This window comes from Rhynchophorus ferrugineus, unplaced genomic scaffold (assembly GCF_030347505.1).
Source record: "Rhynchophorus ferrugineus isolate W39M unplaced genomic scaffold, kcgeb_rfMv2 rfM7, whole genome shotgun sequence".
Lineage (NCBI taxonomy): Eukaryota > Metazoa > Arthropoda > Insecta > Coleoptera > Curculionidae > Rhynchophorus > Rhynchophorus ferrugineus.
Genome location: NW_027472586.1, coordinates 15236290 through 15256743, shown reverse-complemented (window position 1 = coordinate 15256743; position 20454 = coordinate 15236290). Strand labels below are relative to the sequence as shown.

Sequence of the window (20454 nt, the reverse complement as noted above, 5' to 3'; positions counted from 1 at the left end):
CTTTCGAAGAGTCACGCTCGATTTTGCAGCTGCAGCAACGGCACGTAAATTCAAATCATGTGCAATCTTCCAAAGAGGAAATTCACATTCGCTTTTAACGCCCGCTGCGATGATATTAATCACATGCCAGAAGTGTAAGAGAATGTGGTTAATCAAGGCTACAATACATTACTCAACATACAGTTTTTTGTTTACCTTTGCGGTGCAATTTTTTTATTGAATACATATTTAGTGGCCTCGGATAGCTTAAATCATTGTTATAGTTACACGGGCTTTTCAGGCATAAGAATATTGCGGTTATATAATATTTACTCTAGTTTTTTCATCGAATAAATCAGCTGTTCTGACGGTGTACTGTCCAGGTCCCTTAATTTGAAAAAAATAAAAAGTAATTTATGATTTCTATTTACAAAACCAGTATACCAGGCGAATCACCTGAAGAGTGAAACAATTGGTTCTTTATTTCTCGAAGACGAAGTTTTTTTGATTTGTATGAACAGGTGTCTTATATATTTTCCCCAAATTTGTGTACCCGATTGATCTAAAAGGTTACAATAATAACTGAACGTTACTGCTGGCTGGTTGGAAATAACACACGAACAAAATTAATTTTTTATAGAACAAGAATGAGAACGAAACTAATATTCTAACTAATATTCTTTTGATGAAATTTATTTACTCTATTTTGCTCTTATGTTCGTTAAATCTAATATATAGTTTTTATTTTCTACTCCAGCACCGAAAAGCCTAAACATAATTTACAGAGCGTAACGCTTCTTTTGTATATTTTACATGACCCGTAAAAATTATCATAATTTTACATTTTAAAACGATTTCCATGGCGTTTCGTTTTCAAGAGTATCACTTGAAAATGCAAATTTAATTTTGCGCACAAATTGGGAGTTAAAACGTAGAACGTTATTGAACTCTACAGGCGATTGTAACTCTGACAAGTCTAAAAATACATACAGGATATGGTTAGTGATAACTCCAAATGCTTGCTTTGTGTATAAAATATATGCGATAGAAAATAATAGAGGCCCGTTTTTCAGCATATTCATATTTATTGAAAAATAATTGGTATAATATGATAATTGTTCCAGTGAGTATCCAGCAGAACATAGGAATAATTATTACAATCTTAGTTCTTACAATGAGCCTTCAGATACCAACTATATCATAGTTAGTAAAGTCCTCGAGATTGTTTCTTGTTAAACTAATAAAAAAATCTGATATAGAGGCTGTATATACACATAGGTTCTTTAAGGTTTGTTTGCGGCCCTTTTTTCTTACAACGCCCAAAAGAACTATAACTATATATACACAATTACAGTAGGCGGGTAGAAATTTTCCTGTTAAAAATAAACTTAGGGATAAGTTCGCTCATGTTTGACTAAGTTCCAAAAAAAATCTAATCACAAAAAACCCTGAGTGTAGGATTATATATATTAAATTTGTTATTGGGTTATATTGAATCAAATATATATTTTTCGAGTAAATAAATATAAGTGTAATATATTGTAATAAATACATATGTTATAATAATTAATTTAATAATTTTTCTGTTAAATTATTATATTAATAAAATTAATAAAATACCTATTAAACATAGGTATCATTCTAAGTAAAGAGTTACTTTTCAATATCCGGGATAAAAACCTTAAATTTTTTCGAAATAATCTCTCAACATTCCCCATCTTCTTTATGGTCCCTTAACACTATTGCTTAAATGTACTTAATTTAGTCATAATAGTACCTTAAACATGAAAAACATATCTCCCTTGGTTTGACTCCTAACATACTCTGTTCCTATATTAGTAATTTTAAATGCATAGAGGACTAAAACATTCTCAAAATCATTAATTTTAGAAAACTAGAATTAGTAGCTCATTATAATATAGCGAATAAAATTGCATATCTCGTGTTCACAAAAAATATTTACATCTAAATTTGTCGCACATATGTTGCAGCTCGTACCCTGGCTTTTTGTATTTCTTTAAAAATAGCGGTTGTTTACGTTTTCACGGGTCATGACTTTGAGCAAAATTCTTAAATTGGCAGCAATATTTAAAGCAGCTGTGCGAGTTAGTTTGATGTTATTCTGGCAACCAGCAATCCAAGTAATCGACCTCTTTGTTATTAATGTGATTTAACATTAAATATAATCTTTGGCAGAGATATATTATTCTTTCTTACTGGGGTTTATAAGGAGTAGCTTATAATACGACAAAACGCTAAGCAGGATTTACAGTATAATAGAATGAAAGTTACTCTTCCTTAACCGCGTTGACAGTTTTCATTAAAGTATGATGGTATACCGGATTAAAACAGCGGATATATCTGTCAGTTTTAGTTGGTTCCTCTTTTGTTGGATAAAATAATAATATTTCTGTATAATTTTCCAGCTGTGGTTATATCTTTCGCATTTTGTTTCGCTTATTAGCAATCGTTTGTGCCCTGAATAGAAATAAAACGTTTATCTTACTCTATAACTTTTTTGTATTATTATTTTAAAAATTTATTTATTCTCATGAAATATTTTAAGACAAAATTACATCGTTCCGATGATGATATAATTGAATGTCTCCCTGTGTCGGACAAATCGATCAACATTTTCTTATATACAGCACATTAGATCATGAAAATATAACTGTTAATATCTTTATTTATAATTTATTGTTATTACTTTTCCTGAATAATTGTTTTAATTCTTTTTGCAGTTGTTTATTTATTATGCAACTTATTACTGCTGATCCTCTGCTTTTGTATATTACAGAGAAAAATCTATTCAGTAACATACTATTATATATATATATATATATATATATATATATATATATATATATATATATATATATACTAGCTGACCCGACAGACTTCGTCCTGTCAAAAAGATTTGTAATGTGGCAGTTTTTGTGCCTACGTATTTTAAAAAATTCTCCTGAACAGAACCATCACCCTGGTGATAGGGCGTTGTGAATAAAAAATAATTAAATAAAACATATATAAGGATTGAAAAGTAAGTAATCGCTTTATTGTTAATCATGTGAATCATAATTATTATTATTATTATCATTATATTGCTTTGTGGTATACGATGTTTTTTGTTTGATTACCTGGCGCATAGATAAACAAATCTGATGGTTTTCCAACACGGGAACAGGCAACATACAATTGACCATGTGAGAAACATGGGTTTTCTAGATTAATACCACAAACACTTAATGATTGCCCCTGGGACTTGTTTATAGTCATAGCAAAAGCAAGCCGTCAACATGTCTATAGGAAATTTGCCATTACCAATGTCAATGAGTTGTTTAGAGAATATGTTTCCAGATTGGTCATTTTGCAACTCGACACGCATATTCTTGCTTAAATGAAGTACTTTAACATGTTTCCACAAATTGGAGGACTTTAGACATGCATTGAGTTCATCAGCTGGCGTTGATCGTGGAATCACTGGCAATGTTTGACGAAAATCTCCTGCTAATAAAATCATTGCACCACCAAATCGGTTATTATTGCTACGTAGATCTTTTAAGGTTCTGTCTAAAGCCTCCAAAGATTTTTTATGTGCCATCGTGCATTCATCCCAAACAATCAATTTACATTGCTGCAAAACATTTGCCATTGCAGAGTTCTTCGAAACGTTGCTGGTTGGAGTTTCATTGCTTTGCATATTTAATGGCAATTTTAGTGCTGAATGGGCTGTTCGACCACCTTCAAGCAAAGTTGCTGCGATTCCCGACGAAGCGAGTGCAAGTGCAATTTTATTTTGTGAGCGAATTGTTGCTAATATTAATGAAATAAAAAAAGTTTTTCCTGTACCACCAGGTGCATCTAAGAAATAAATCCCTCCAGTTTCATCATTTGTTACTTTCATAAGAGTTTCAAATACATACTTCTGTTGTTCATTTAACAGTGGAAGATTTGTTTGAATTTATTCTTTCAAAGCGTTGAGATCATACAGTCTTTCTCGATGCAACTCTTGGTTAAAAGCGTCATGCATTGGACGATTGGGCGCGGTCAGGCCTAATTGAATTAATAGTTTGTTTGACATTATCAAGCACATGTCCTCAATTGAAATCAATGCTTCATTGTAAATTTCTTCACTGATTTGTATATTTGGATTTCCCATTCTATTCCGTATTTGATACAAAATATCATCACACATATAATCTTTGTACTTCATCCACAAATCAATTGGGTTTGATGGGAAGCATGTAGATATGATTATAGAAAACAATGTTCGTATTTGATGAGTGTGTGATGATATTACAGCATCATTGAGAGTTTGATCCCAATGAGCGTCATTTTCAAGCAATTGCAAACGTTGACAGGCTTCTCTGTAGGATCCACACAATTCACCATCAACAGTTCGTAACTGTTGGAATGATGTTGGGCCACGTACATTGACTAATAGCAGTCGTAAATAAAAACATTCATCATTGCTTGGATGTACTGAATAAATCCGGCCAATCGCATCGGTGGAATATACATCTGTATATCCTGGAACTGGTTTTCCTTGTTTCCGTCGTATAAATCTCCTTGAGGATTGATTCCAGGTATAATATTTTGGCATTTCAGAATATAGCAATGTTTGTGCGAAATCATCGTTTTGGCATGTCTCAAAAAAACTGGTTAATGTAGTAGATGGTGGCTGAGCAGCTCTTTGTACTGCGTTCTGTGCTGTAAAATACACTCTTTGTCCATTTTCTAAATGCACAGCTAAGTGAACAACAGAAGGGTGTCTCTCATGAATAGGAAAAGAAAATATTCGCCAAACTGCTTCATTACTACTGACATAGCGGCCCATTTGGTATTGGGTAACTTCATCATTATAATTCTCTGCACCAATTTCAATCACAGCCATATCACTCCCTTTGCTTACATATTTGCAAATGTATTTAATCGATTTCACTGAATGGCAAGTTTCAACGTTGATGTGTGCTTTGAATGTCTTTGATAAAATGGGTGAATATGGAACAATCCAACGATTATCTATTTCAATATCTTGTTGATTTAATTTGACAATTGTTGATTTTCCATTGTCTGCTGTCGATCTGCGACGATACAATGGATAACCGTCATTACCAGTAATTGTTTCCGATATTAATGTCCGTGGATATCGTTTTGAACATTTACCATCCATCATACACGGTGAATTTTGATTAAGAGTTCCACAGGGACCATGTATCATGTTTTTGATAACTACCTCATGCAATCCAGGATCTACTTGTACATTAGGGATTTCAGCTGATATCACTGCATCAACTTCATTTGGCCTTATCTTTTCAACCAACCAAATCAAAATGTGTGCATGTGGCAATCCTCGTTTCTGCCACTCCACAGAATACATCCAGCAGCGTGTCTCACCAAACACATTATGTTTTACGATGAAATTCATTAAAGATTTCAACTTTTGTCTAAAGACTCTGGCTGTAATATCATGACGATCAATGGATGATTTCCCAGGTAATAACTCCTGCTTAATTTCTATCCATTGCGGATTGCATGTAAATGTGATGAACAAATCTGCTGTACCATAATGACGAACATACGACATGGCATCTTGAGCATATTCGTGCATATGCCGAGGGCTTCCGATGTATGTTGCTGGAAGAATAGTCATCCGACCGACATTCTGTGCATTTCCATCAGTATTAATCGCATCTCGAAGGTGAATATACTCTTCAGATCGGAGTTTGGTTTGATTCAACCTGATGAATGTTAATCTCTCCGTTTCAATTTTAACATACATGTCATCAACATATTTGTGATATAATCGCCGACATTTCAATATGCGATTATCTGCATTTTCCCGAATCATTAGGCGGTATGAATAATAGTTCATTGAACTGACTTTTTTGTTGGTTTCAGAACCTGTAAACAGATTTTGTTTTAATAACATTCAAATATAAAATTAAAATACATAATATAGTGACTGAGATATTATCGCCATAGCTAAACTAATATTTTAGTTACCTGTAATGGGATTTATCATTTTTATTGATAAATCGTAGCCATCTTCACCTTGCCAAAATATAATGGGATATTGCAGTGCATCATATGAGCGGTGTGTTTCCTTTATAGGTTGTAATTGAAAATTCCGACGATGTAAAACAATATCACGGGATTCCAAGTTTTCTCCAACTACAACGATAGCAACTTCATCAATAGTTGCTGCATTAAAACGTCTTGTATGTTGACCTGCAGGTGTTTTATCAGCTCTGATTACAATTTTGTGATTATCGGATGGCATCAGATCCAGGGCAGTTTTAAACAATATAATCAATTGATTGTGTTGATGAAATAAAGTTTGTAATTGTTCTACAATAGACCTTTTTACTAAATTGTTATGTGCACAACGCAGATCAATTTCTTGTGGTGAATTGCCCATAAAATAAATTTGCAGGAATTTGTTGTCGCTATCTGACACTGGTAACAGTGAACCTGCTCTGTGATATATTTGCCCTTGTATCTGTAAATAAAAAAAATATTATGGTGTGGTATAAATTAATGGATTGTCAATGATCAAACTTAAATAATATTTGATCTTAAAAAGTATATATTTAGTTTTAACTAATATCTATCAAATATAAAATATAATAAAAGTGTCACTGAAACTGAATCACCATATAATATGATGACTAAGTGATATATTTCGTAATGATTAAGAAATTGAAGATTAGTAACACATCTTAACTTTGGTGACAGAAAATTTTGTTCGCTAAAATAATTATGAGTAACTGCTATAATACATACCTTGAAAGTTGGCATAAAATTTTCCCGAACTGCATTTGTTGCCCCAAATGAAGTCATTTGAAAGCAATTGTTATATTGTTGAATATGTGTCAAAAAGTGTATAGAATCTGTTCCTATTCCTGAAACCAATGAGTACAATGGTTCTGGTGGTGGATCCAATTGTATCAATTTCACTTTACCATTTGCGCAACACAATCCATTGGCTTCGTTTTTGTATTTTAATGCCTTACAGTGTGAGCAAACCAAGTTCATAGAACCAATAACAACACATTGGTAGTTACTGTAGTCAATTGACACATCGTAACTGAAAGCAGCTGGATTCAAACTTGCGCGATTATTAGTTGAATGTCGCGCTCGCGCTTCACGCGAATCAAATATAAATTATTTTTTCACTAATCACGAACTAAACAAACACTAACTAACTAAACACTCTGCACAAAACACGATATACGAATTTGTTTCGTGTATCACTTGACAATTCATCTGTCATCTGTCAAAAGTCATCTGTAACAGACAACTTTTTTTTTTAAATTTGATATGACTTGAACTCAAATCCTTTTAAGCCGTACAAATTGTTTTATTTATTTAAAATTTGAATTAAATTTTAAACAAATAAAAAATTTTAAATAAATAAAACAATTCGTACGGATTAAAAGGATTTGAGTTCAAGTCATATCAAATTAAAAAAAAAAAAGTTGTCTGTTACAGATGACTTTTGACAGATGACAGATGAATTGTCAACTGATACACGAAACAAATTCAAACAAAAAGGGCTATTTTTAGGGTTTTTCCAGCAATAATTCTAATTTTTCTCGCCGTAAAAACCATCCCTGAACTTCAACGAACATTTTAAAAAAAGATTTGGCCAAATTGGTCCAGGCGTTGTTGAGTTATGCGCTTAGGAACATATTTTGCGATTCATTTTTATATATAAGATATATATATATATATATATATATATATATATATATATATATATATATATATATATATATATATATATATATATATGTTGATACCAATGTTGATAGTGAAAAGTAGCCATGAAAATTGAAAGAAATAGATATATTAATATATATTTGTAATATATAATATATAATAGAAAAAGAAAATATATAATAGATATACATAGAATATATAACAGAAATATATAATATTTTAGGTGTTCAGGTTTTTTTCCAGTTTTATACTGAATTTTTTTGTTTATGTATATTGAAAAAGAATATATTATAAATGGCCAATTAATGAGGAAAGGCTGAAAAGTCATGAAAATTACGCGAAACTGTTAGAATCTATCGCTCTTCATAAATTTAACGCATATATTGTTGGGATTGAGTTTTATGTTTTACACTCAAAGGATCGATTTCTCTATCAAATCTCAAATCTGAGGAATTCCAATCCACAGTGTTAATTTCTTCACCCTCTCAAGTTCATGAAAAATTCTCAGGTTTCTTCTCCACTGTAACCATCTAAGCGAGTATACAATAAAAATCATCGTGGTTCAGACATTCGGCTACTTTCGGAACTATTCGTATATTCGTCGGCATAATCTACTCGCCGCAAGACGAAACGCCAAAAGTCGAAGTTGTGAAATTTACAGCTAGGCTATTTGCTTTATGGATGTATTTTATTTTGGAAAAATTATATTTTTAACAAGACTTTCTGACACTAACTTTAATAATTTGTTTTGAAACAAAAATATAATAATAGAGTAGATACGTTTTTTTTAGTATTTAGTACAATATATAGTTCTTGACTTTAGATTTAGCAATACTGCATGGTATTGCAAGCCAAACATTCCATAAATCGAGACGTACCGTATTGCTCAGATTAAACGTTTTGCAACTTATTTGTTTAACTATTAAAGCGTTTAATATGGCTTTTCATATAGTTCATTTCATTTTGACCTTCCTTTTTACTTAAAAATAATTTACTTTTACTTTAACATTTTAGCATTTTTAAGTTTAGCTTCAGTTGTTACAAATAGGATAAATTAATTAAAAGACTTAAATTTTGTAGTATAAGTAAATTAATATGTCTAGTTTGTATTAAGACAAACTTCGTAGCAAAATAAAGAAACAGACATATGCATTTCACCAGCTTGTTGCACAACTAAAGCTGATGACAAACAGGATCGTCTGCCTTCTGTGTGTCCTCAACTTAATGATTTTAGTATCCATACATACCGAATTTCGGCAGCATCTTTGTCGGATCCATAATGCAGATATTAAACAATCTAATATTTATTTTAAGAATTTGTAAGACTTTGAAAGTTGGAAGGCACAGGACGATAAAGAAAAAAATATTGCTCAAAGAATTGTTTAGGGAACAAGAAGTAAAGAAGCCCAATATACAACTGTATAAGGAGTAATTGTGAAGGTAGTAATTTCCATAAAAGTACCGATGTGATTCATTGGACGAAAATTTCTTCCCAGTAAGCATACTTTTGAGATCTGAGAACAGAAAAGAGTCGCTGGGGCGAGATCTTGAGAATGCGGTGAAAGAATGAGAAAGGTGAGAAGCAAAGTGCGGCCGTTTTCAGCAATTTCGTCCATCAAACAGTCCAATAACGATATGTAACGCCATAACCTTGCCAGCCGACTGTTGCCTCTTCTCACGCTTTAGAGCGGGTTCATCGTGTGCAGTCCAATCGGATGACTGCCGATTGGCCTTCGGAGTGAAATGATGGAGCCATGTTTTATCCATTGTCACATATCGATACAAGTACTCGGGTTTATTACGTTTGAACATCTTCAAACACTGCTCGGAATCTAAAACTCGTCGTTAGTTTTGGCCAAAAATAAGCTCGCACGACACCCACTTTGCACAGAGCTTTCTCATACCCAAATATTCGTGAATGATATGATGTACACCTTCAGTTGATATCTTTGGAGTGTCTGCTATTTCACTCAATTTCAATTTACGGCCATTCAGAACCATTTTGTGGATTTTTTATATGTTTTCGTTTGTAAAAACCTCTTTTGGGCGTCCACTGCGTTCACCGTCTTCATTGCTCATTTCACCACGTCTAAACTTAGCATACCAATCCTTGATGGTTAATTTTCCTGGGGCAGTGTCCGGTAACTCGCCATCAAGTCAAGTTTTTGCTACAACTGTATTTTTTCACTTCAAAAAGCAATATTTTATCAACACGCGAAATTCCTGTTTATCCATTTTTTTCACAATAACAAAAGTTGCTTCACTCGAAATGCTATAATTCACAAACAAATGATCCGGCGGCTGTCAAATTTATACACGCATCTTTTGAGGGTTGGGGCTAACTAAAAAACACATGGATTTAATTCTAATAGTACCATCTATGTGTTAGGCCGAGAACTTTTCAATTGACTTATTATTGATTATATTTCCTCATGTATGACCTAGTATTCGAATTCTCAAGATATCTATTCTACGTATATCTATTGCACATGGCATATTGATTAGATTCGCCTGAAATTTAAAATCATATAAATTGCATTTTGCTGATTTCTGATTGCTCTGCCGTTCTAATTTCCTTTCGCAATTTCGGATGTAATCCGTTTTTACTCTGCATAAACGCTCCTCCGTCTGGCTTAAATTTAACAAGTTGAAATGATTTAGTAACGATTTGAAATAGATTTTGCACTGAAATTTGAGCGCTGATTAATTCGTTATATTACTATTCAACTTCTAAGTATATTAGACACGCGAAATGTACATAAAACCTGAAATTCTAGATATTTTTTCTAGATTAAGCGGTTTTATTAATTATTCATTTATGACTCGGCTTTGAAAGTAAAATCTGAAGCTAATATTTTTTAGCTTTATTAAATAGGATTTATCTGGATTAACATTTAACATGGCCTTTGGCATTAAATATATCAAATGATTAGTTAGTAAGTAAGTTTCGAGTAAATAAGAACTAATTATATTATTTTAATAAAATAATTGAAGAATACTATAAACATATAATTAATTTAAATATATCAATTTAACTTTGACCGTAAATAAGGTCATATTTCAATTCACACTGAATGATAGATCAGAATTGAATACATGTCTCGGAAATGCCCAAGAGGAATTAGCAATTTAGCGATGAAAATTAATGTTTCTTATTCAATTACTGTTGAACTTGGTTGATTGGATTGTCGGAAGCATGTAAAGCATTTGATTGTGTAAATACAAAATGTTCTTATAAATATATAAATGCAATCAAGTAATTTAGCGTGATAAGATGAAAAGGCTCAACCAAATCTTAAAATATGTGCAAATCTGGATAAAAAGGCTTAATCTCATCTATCATGTTCATTAAACATCTAATTACCACTATTTCCAGCTGATTAGTCATGGTCTGGTAAAGCGGCACTTAGTTCATTTAGGATCATTTTCTAAATACGGAATACTTTTTGCCAATTTATTTGAATAGAGCCTCTAACAACGGGAATGGAGCACCTGGAGGCATGAAATTTGGCACGGTTAAAGCTTATAACGTGGTAGGATTTTTCAGCCTAGAATTTTTCGAAATATGTGCTATAAATAAATAAATTCTAGGAATAGAGGTTATATCGGTAACACAAAATATATACACAAATATTTTAGGCCATAGTCGAAGCGCTGCCAACTCCAACTCTTATTCGATAGATTATTCGTTGATTCTATTGAACGTAAATCAACTACGGACACATAATTTTTAAAATCGAAATCTGGCAAGGTTATACCGCAAGATGTCGGCCGGCAATTTTGAATCGGAACACAAATTCCTACATTTCGCATTATAAAAAAGAACTAGGTATTAAAAAATAAGATGAGCGAGTGATTAAAGTTTGGAAAAGCAACGCGAAGGATAGTATGATCACGCAGAATTATATTTTACAATTTTTGCCCAGAGCAGACCAGTATGTCCACTTGATCAGAAGAATCTTGAAGGATATACATTTATGAAAGAAAAACACGATATATACGAAAATTGCATCCCAACATACAGTAACAAAATGCGAGATTAACAAGAATCGTGTGTATCCACTTTGTTAACAAAATATTTAGGATTTTGAAATTACCGTTTGATTTAATTTGATGTTCGGTGAACAGAGAAGAGCTTAGAAAAATTGTTCTTGAATAAGTACTGATGGTAATTGATATTGTGCTGGAGACATAGTAAGAGGTGGGGCAAAATTCCCGCTACTATTTTGATTGCGCGCCATCTTGACTATTTGTCGTCTAGCTTAGTTTTGCTTTAACCATTAGATTTTGTAGACATCCAAATTTTATTATGGATAAATATATGCCATAAATACGAGCAGATATAGTGACAATATTTATGTTTAAAAAAACTAATCTTACAGTGCCTTACAAAGCCACAGTTTATCGTTTAAATGCGAATTTTCGACAGTAGGGTACGACAGCAGACAGGACTCGCTCTGAAAGACAACTGACGTCTCGCAACGCTGAATATGTGGCTCTGGTGCGCGATAGTGTTGAAGAGTCTCCATAAATATCAATTCGGAGACGTGGTTCCCAGTTACACATTTCTACACGCAGTTTCAGGCGAATTTTGAAAACTGATTAGAAAATGTTCCCATACAAAATTCAATTAGTCCAAAAATTGCTATCGAGAGATTGAAAGAATTCATTGAAGAATTTGATTGATATTGAATATTTTTCGTCTAAATTGATAATAAGCGATGAAGCCCATTTTCTTCTCAGTGGCCACGCCAATAAAGAGAACTGTCAGTTTTAAGGAATACAGGATCCTCGATTAATTCATGAAACATCATTGCATCCACCAGAAGCAACTGTATGGTGTGGTATTCATGTTGGAAACATCATTGGTCCATATTTTATGAAAATTACAAATGTGTTGAAGTTACTGTTACTGCTGAACGGTACCAAGCCATGATTCCAAATTTTTTGGTGCCTGAAATGGAATAGTAAGGACTAGACGACATGTGGTTTCAGCAAGATGGTGTCACAGACATTTAGCTCGTACAACAATTCAATTGTTGAAGTTTATGTGAATAAGCATCAAACGATTCAACATCTTAAAGACAATAGTCGTTACGTTTAATGATTAATATTATAAGATATGTAACTCTATGACATTTTATTGTTTCAACTTTATATCAATTATTTTGAATTTACTTTATAGACCTAAGTTTTGGAAAATGAGTAGTTAATTTAATTAATGTATATATACATCCCTTTAATATAAATTTCTAAATTGTAAAACTAAATTACTTAACTGTGTTCGTTATTGTATTAGTATATATGCTAAAGTCAAATATCCATTTCAAAATTGTTTTTAATTTCTTTATTATTCCATATTTGTGTTCTGTAATTGTTACTGTTTTGAGAATAATCCTATTTATGATACTTTGTTATAATATTCAGTGGTGTAGTAGTTTAAAATTATTATAAATATTATAAAATTATTATTATAAATATCTTAAATATTATGTTGATTATTGCAACTTAATGGAAATTGGATTTAGTTAAATGCCAACTAAAAAAGGTTTTATAAACTATATAAATATATAAAATATGTTATAATAAACAGACATTTATTATTTGATTTAATGTTATATATCAGATACATTTCTGATCTTATATTGACAATACTGTGGAAACAAGTTTTTAGTAACATATAATTTTTAAATTATTTATTCCCTATCTCATTCGTTTTCTGTTCATTCTCTGTTCAATGATTACATATTACATAATTACATTAATAAATTCTGGTCGAATTTCGAGCACAGGGCTATCACCAGTCTATATACAATACTCTTAAAAAAATACATAGCATATTTGAAAAATTTGGAGAGATATTATAAACGAAAAGCTTTCCGATACTTCTTAAATATTACTTCTTATAAATTTTCATACTTTTTTCTGAAATAAATGTTTTAAAAAATCGTTAAGTAAAATTTTATTTTAACCTACCAGCACTTAACTACTGCCTTTGACCCTATACATCATTCTTTAATAAAATATGCGGTTTGCCCTTTTCGATTTTAGGATTTACGATTTAGTATTTAGATCGAATTTGCTAAACCTTAGATGAAAACTTTAAGAAACTATGGATTGATTTTATTGGAATTTATTAGTTTTTTATATATTTCGTGTAGACGTCCTTATTATTCAAGTATAAGTTGTTAGGCTAAATCGTCTGCAACTGATTTTAAATGGAGAAAAATTAATCCAGTAAGGGTTTGTTGGCTCTTAGCTTCATTTAGTTGACGGAGAAGTTTTTGGGAAATGAAAGGATCTATTTATACTTTCATTTGTAAGGGTTAAAATGTCCTCTACGGTAAAAAAAACCATACAAATCTCGAATCTATGGAAACTAACTTAATGGCAATTGGATTTAGTTAAATACCAACTAAAAAAGGTTTTATAAACTATATAAATATATAAAACATGTTATAATAAACAGACATTTATTATTTAAGTTAATGTTATATATCAGATACATTTCTGATCTTATATTGACAATACTGTGGAAACAAGTTTTTATTAACATATCATTTTTAAATTATTCCCTGTCTCATTCGTTTTCTGTTCATTCTCTGTTATGAAAGAAGCATAATTACCTTAATAAATTCTGGTCGAATTTCGAGCACAGGGCGATCACCAGTCTATATACAATATCCTTAAATAATATATAGCATATTTGAAAAATTTGGAGAGATATTATAAACGAAAAGCTTTCCGATACTTCTTAAATATTACTTCTTATAAATTCTCATACTTTTTTCTGAAATAAATGTTTTAAAAAATCGTTAAGTAAAATTTTATTTTGACCTAACCAGCACTTAACTACTGCCTTTGACCCTATACATCATTCTTTAATAAAATATGCGGTTTGCCCTTTTCGGTTTTAGGATTTACGATTTAGTATTTAGATCGAATTTGCTAAACCTTAGATGAAAACTTTAAGAAACTATGGATTGATTTTATTGGAATTTATTAGTTTTTTATATATTTCGTGTAGACGTCCTTATTATTCAAGTATAAGTTGTTATGCTAAATCGTCTGCAACTGATTTTGAATGGAGAAAAATTAATCTAGTAAGGGTTTGTTGGCTCTTAGCTTCATTTATTTGACGGAGAAGTTTTTGGGAAATGAAAGGGTCTATTTATACTTTCATTTGTAAGGGTTATAATGTCCTCTACGGTAAAAAAACCATACAAATCTCGAATCTATGGAAACTAACTTAATGGCAATTGGATTTAGTTAAATACCAACTAAGAAAGGTTTTATAAACTATATAAATATATAAAACATGTTATAAAAAACAGACATTTATTATTTAAGTTAATGTTATATATCAGATACATTTCTGATCTTATATTGACAATACTGTGGAAACAAGTTTTTATTAACATATCATTTTTAAATTATTCCCTGTCTCATTCGTTTTCTATTCATTATCTGTTATGAAAGAAGCATAATTACCTTAATAAATTCTGGTCGAACTTCGAGCACAGGGCGATCACCAGTCTATATACAATATCCTTAAAAAATATATAGCATATTTGAAAAATTTGGAGAGATATTCTAAAGGAAAAGCCTTCCGATACTTCTTAAATATTTCTTCTTATAAATTTTCATACTTTTTTCTGAAATAAATGTTTTAAAAAATCGTTAAGTAAAATTTTATTTTGACCTAACCAGCACTTAACTACTGCCTTTGACCCTATATATCATTCTTTAAAAAATATGCGGTTTGCCCTTTTCGGTTTTAGGATTTACGATTTAGTATTTAGATCGAATTTGCTAAACCTTAGATGAAAACTTCAAGAAACTATGGATTCATTTTATTTGAATTTATTAGTTTTTTGCATATTTCGTGTCCTTATTATTAAAGTATAAGTTATTAGGCAAAATCGTCTGCAACTTATTTTAAATGGCGAAGAATTAATCCAGTAAGGGTTTGTTGGCTCTTAGCTTCATGTAGTTGAAGGAGAAGTTTTGGGAAATGAAAAGGTCTATTTATATTTTCATTTGTAAGGGTTAAAATGCCCTCTACGGTACAAAAACCATACAAATCTCGAATCTATGGAAACTATCTTAATGGAAATTGGAATTAGTTAAATGCCTACTAAAAAAGGTTTTAAAAACTATATAAGTATATAAAACAGACATTTATTATTTAAGTTAATATTATATATCAGATACATTTCTGATCTTATATTGATAATACTGTGGAAACAAGTTTTTAGTAACATATCATTTTCAAATTATTCCCTGTCTGATTCGTTTTCTGTTCATTCTCTGTTATGAAAGAAGCATAATTACCTTAATAATTTCTGGTCGAATTTCGAGCACAGGGCGATCACCAGTCTATATACAATATCCTTAAAAAAATATATAGTATATTTGAAAAATTTGGAGAGATATTGTAAACGAAAAGCCTTGTGATACTTCCTAAATATTTCTTCTTATAAATTTTCATACTTTTTTCTGAAACAAATGTTTTAAAAAATCGTTAAGTAAAATTTTATTTTGAACTAACCAGCACTTAACTACTGCCTTTGACCCTATACATCATTCTTTAATAAAATATGAGGTTTGTCCTTTTCGGTTTTAGGATTTACGATTTAGTATTTAGATCGAATTTGCTAAACCTTAAATGAAAACTTTAAGAAACTATGGATTCATTTTATTGGAATTTATTAGTTTTTTACATATTTCGTGTAGACATCCTTATTATTAAAGTATAAGTTGTTATGCAAAACCCTCTGCAACTTATTTTAAATGGAGAATAATTACTCCAGTAAGGGTTTGTTGGCTCTTAGCTTCCTGAAGTTGACGGAGAAATTTTTAGAAAATGAAAGGGTCTATTTATATTTTGTAAGGGTTAAAATGCCCTCTATGTTAAAAAAACCATACAAATCTCGAATCTATGGAAACTAACTTAATGGAAATTGAATTTAGTTAAATGCCAACTAAAAAAGGTTTTATAAACTATATAAATATATAAAACATGTTATAACAAACAGATATTTATTATTTAAGTTAATGTTATATATCAGATACATTTCTGATCTTATATTGACAATGCTGTGGAAACAAGTTTTTAGTAACATATCATTTTTAAATTATTCCCTGTCTCATTCGTTTTCTATTCATTCTCTGTTATGAAAGAAGCATAATTACCTTAATAAATTATGGTCGAACTTCGAGCACAGGGCGATTACCAGTCTATATACAATATCCTTAAAAAATATATAGCATATTTGAAAAATTTGGAGAGATATTCTAAAGGAAAAGCCTTCCGATACTTCTTAAATATTTCTTCTTATAAATTTTCATAATTTTTTCTGAAATAAATGTTTTAAAAAATCGTTAAGTAAAATTTTATTTTGACCTAACCAGCACTTAACTACTGCCTTTGACCCTATATATCATTCTTTAAAAAATATGCGGTTTGCCCTTTTCGGTTTTAGGATTTACGATTTAGTATTTAGATCGAATTTGCTAAACCTTAGATGAAAACTTTAAGAAACTATGGATTCATTTTATTGGAATTTATTAGTTTTTTACATATTTCGTGTAGACGTCCTTATTATTAAAGTATAAGTTGTTATGCAAAACCCTCTGCAACTTATTTTAAATGGAGAATAATTACTCCAGTAAGGGTTTGTTGGCTCTTAGCTTCCTGAAGTTGACGGAGAAATTTTTAGAAAATGAAAGGGTCTATTTATATTTTGTAAGGGTTAAAATGCCCTCTATGTTAAAAAACCATACAAATCTCGAATCTATGGAAACTAACTTAATGGAAATTGAATTTAGTTAAATGCCAACTAAAAAAGGTTTTATAAACTATATAAATATATAAAACATGTTATAACAAACAGATATTTATTATTTAAGTTAATGTTATATATCAGATACATTTCTGATCTTATATTGACAATACTGTGGAAACAAGTTTTTAGTAACATATCATTTTTAAATTATTCCCTGTCTCATTCGTTTTCTATTCATTCTCTGTTATGAAAGAAGCATAATTACCTTAATAAATTCTGGTCGAACTTCGAGCACAGGGCGATTACCAGTCTATATACATTATCCTTAAATAATATATAGCATATTTGAAAAATTTGGAGAGATACTATAAACGAAAAGCCTTCCGATACTTCTTAAATATTTCTTCTTATAAATTCTCATACTTTTTTCTGAAATAAATGTTTTAAAAAATCGTTAAGTAAAATTTTATTTTGACCTAACCAGCACTTAACTACTGCCTTTGACCCTATACATCATTCTTTAATAAAATATGCGGTTTGTCCTTTTCGGTTTTAGGATTTACGATTTAGTATTTAGATCGAATTTGCTAAACCTTAGATGAAAACTTCAAGAAACTATGGATTCATTTTATTGGAATTTATCAGTTTCTTACATATTTCATGTCCTTATTATTAAAGTATAAGTTATTAGGCAAAATCGTCTGCAACTTATTTTAAATGGTGAATAATTACTCCAGTAAGTGTTTGTTGGCTCTTAGCTTCATGTAGTTGAAGGAGAATTTTTTTTTGGCAAATGAAAGGGTCTATTTATACTTTCATTTGTAAGGGTTAAAATGCCCTCTACGGTAAAAAACCATACAAATCTCGAATCTATTTTGGACACTAGGCACTTCATAATATAAACTATATTTACATTCATTCTTCCACCTCATAAAATGCTGATATGTAGCACTTTCCAGTCATTTACTGTATTATATATTAATTCATTAATGACAACATGGCCATTCTTTTGCAATTATATTTTCTTTTAAGTTAATAAATTGCGGTCGAATATCGAACACGGGGCGATCACTAGTCTATATACAATATCCTTATGTATATATACTATATTTGAAAAATTTGGAGAGATGCTATGAACATACCATACTTCTTAAATATCTCTCCTTATAAATTTTCATACTTTTTTCTGAAATAAATGTTTTAAAAATCTTTAGATAAAATTTCATTTTAACCTAACCAGCAGTTAACTGCTGCTTTTGATCCTATACATCATTTTTATTAAAATATACGGTTTGCCCTTTTCGGTTTTAGGATTTACGATTCAATATTTAGATCGAATTTGCTAAATATTTGATGAAAACTTTAGGAATCTATGAATTCACTTTATTGGAATTTATTGGCTTTTTAGATATTTTATGTAGACATTATTTTTATTAAAGTATAAATTGTTAGGAAATTTAATCGCCTGCAAGTTATTTTAAATGGAGAAGAATTAATCCAGTAAGGGTTTGTTGGCTCAGCTTCATGTGATGGGAGGAGAAGTTCTTAGGAAATGAAACGGTCTATTTATATTCAAATTTGTAGGGGTTAAAATGCCCTCTACGATAAAAATCCATACAAGTACTTACACTCAAGTATACTTATACCTTACAAGTATTTACACTCATTCGTCCACCTCATAAAACGCAGATATGTAAAAATTTCAAGTTATTTAGTGTTTTTTTTATTAATCTATTAATGACAACATGTTTATTCTTTTTCAGTTATATCTTCTTTTTAGATTTTCCTTTGTTTTTGTTTTCTTTCACGCTGTCTATGTCTTTATTTCAGTTTTTCAGTATGGTTAAAATCCCAATCTCTCCAACTTCTATATCATCTTGAAATACTTCGTAAATATTTCCATTTTCAATACTTTATTAATACATGTTTTGTAATGCTTTTTAAATTGTTGCCTTTTTCCTATTAGAATATTATTTATTATAAATTGTATAAAAAACTAAATACTAAGCCTTTCAATCCATGCTTTAGTAATATCATAAAATTAGCTATTGCTCTATTTGTTTATCTATATATTAGTCGGCTTAGTGCAAATATTGCCTCCGTTTTTGAGGAAAACGGAAGGCTTGAAATTTGGCACAGTTAAGGGTTATACGGAGGAAGAATATTTAGGCCTAATATTTTTGTTTAATATGCGTTAAAAATAAGTGTATTCCCAATAAAGTAGAAAACGCCTTAATCAAGTAACCAGGAATAGCCGTCAGATCGGCGACACAAATCATATAAACAAACTTAGCGTGTAGCCGTGTGAGCTAAGTATATAGCTCGTTGACAGTAACGTACTAGGATAGAATCTCGCTGAGTTTAAAAGTGATTTTAAAAAGCTTGTAAAATAATAAAAGCTTCAACAAAAGTTTAAATTAAAGTCCTCATTTCATAATATTCTAAAAGACATCCGGTTTTAAAATCGTATTTTGTCACAACTTCTCATCAAATACATAACTTATTGAACAAAAATACAATATTATAAACATACCCCCTCATAATTGATCGCGATCTTTCCTGATTTTCTTCTAATCTACTGTAATTATCTCTAGATCGCCTTTCTGGCATTTCCCAAACTATTTTAGGTTTTTTCCATTATCTCCCTAATTTATTTGACTATATGCACGACCCCACTATTAGCTAATATTGCTATGAATACGTAAATTGCATCGATTTTCAATGAAGTTCATCTCTAAAATCAAAATTTGCAAAATCAAATTAAATTGTTCTCACGAAAGTGTGAAAGCCACTGTTCAATTAATATTTTATCTCTATAACCACAACAAACTTTTCCCTTGTATGCATTTGTTGAAATAACAGAGCAAACTATAACCAAACTGATTTCTCGAATATAATTTTTCAGAGCGTAAGTTATAAAGTGCTTACGCTAGTGTTGGCTAAATCTTTGAAAGACTATCTA

General features: G+C 30.5%; 2 protein-coding genes across 2 annotated transcripts in view; both read right to left on the bottom strand.

Annotated features, from left to right (window-relative positions):
* LOC143200036 (G-protein coupled receptor dmsr-1-like) overlaps positions 1–20454 on the bottom strand; it is a 123279-nt gene that overhangs the window by 64207 nt on the left and 38618 nt on the right. The gene's annotated exons all lie outside the window — the stretch shown is intronic.
* LOC143200035 (uncharacterized) lies at positions 3013–6475 on the bottom strand. Its single transcript, XM_076410265.1, has 2 exons — positions 5986–6475; positions 3013–5883 (listed from the first exon to the last, which is right to left on the bottom strand). Exons 1-2 carry the CDS (start codon positions 6398–6400, stop codon positions 3941–3943), a joined length of 2358 nt encoding a protein of 785 aa, XP_076266380.1. The 5' UTR covers positions 6401–6475; the 3' UTR covers positions 3013–3940.

Bases quoted from the DNA above. Each gene is read 5' to 3' on its own strand.
- LOC143200035 (XM_076410265.1), bottom strand. From the start codon at position 6,400: ATGGGCAATTCACCACAAGAAATTGATCTGCGTTGTGCACATAACAAT. The intron at 5,884-5,985 runs GTAACTAAAATA...ATCTGTTTACAG, and splicing joins AATGATAAATCCCATTACAG to GTTCTGAAACCAACAAAAAA.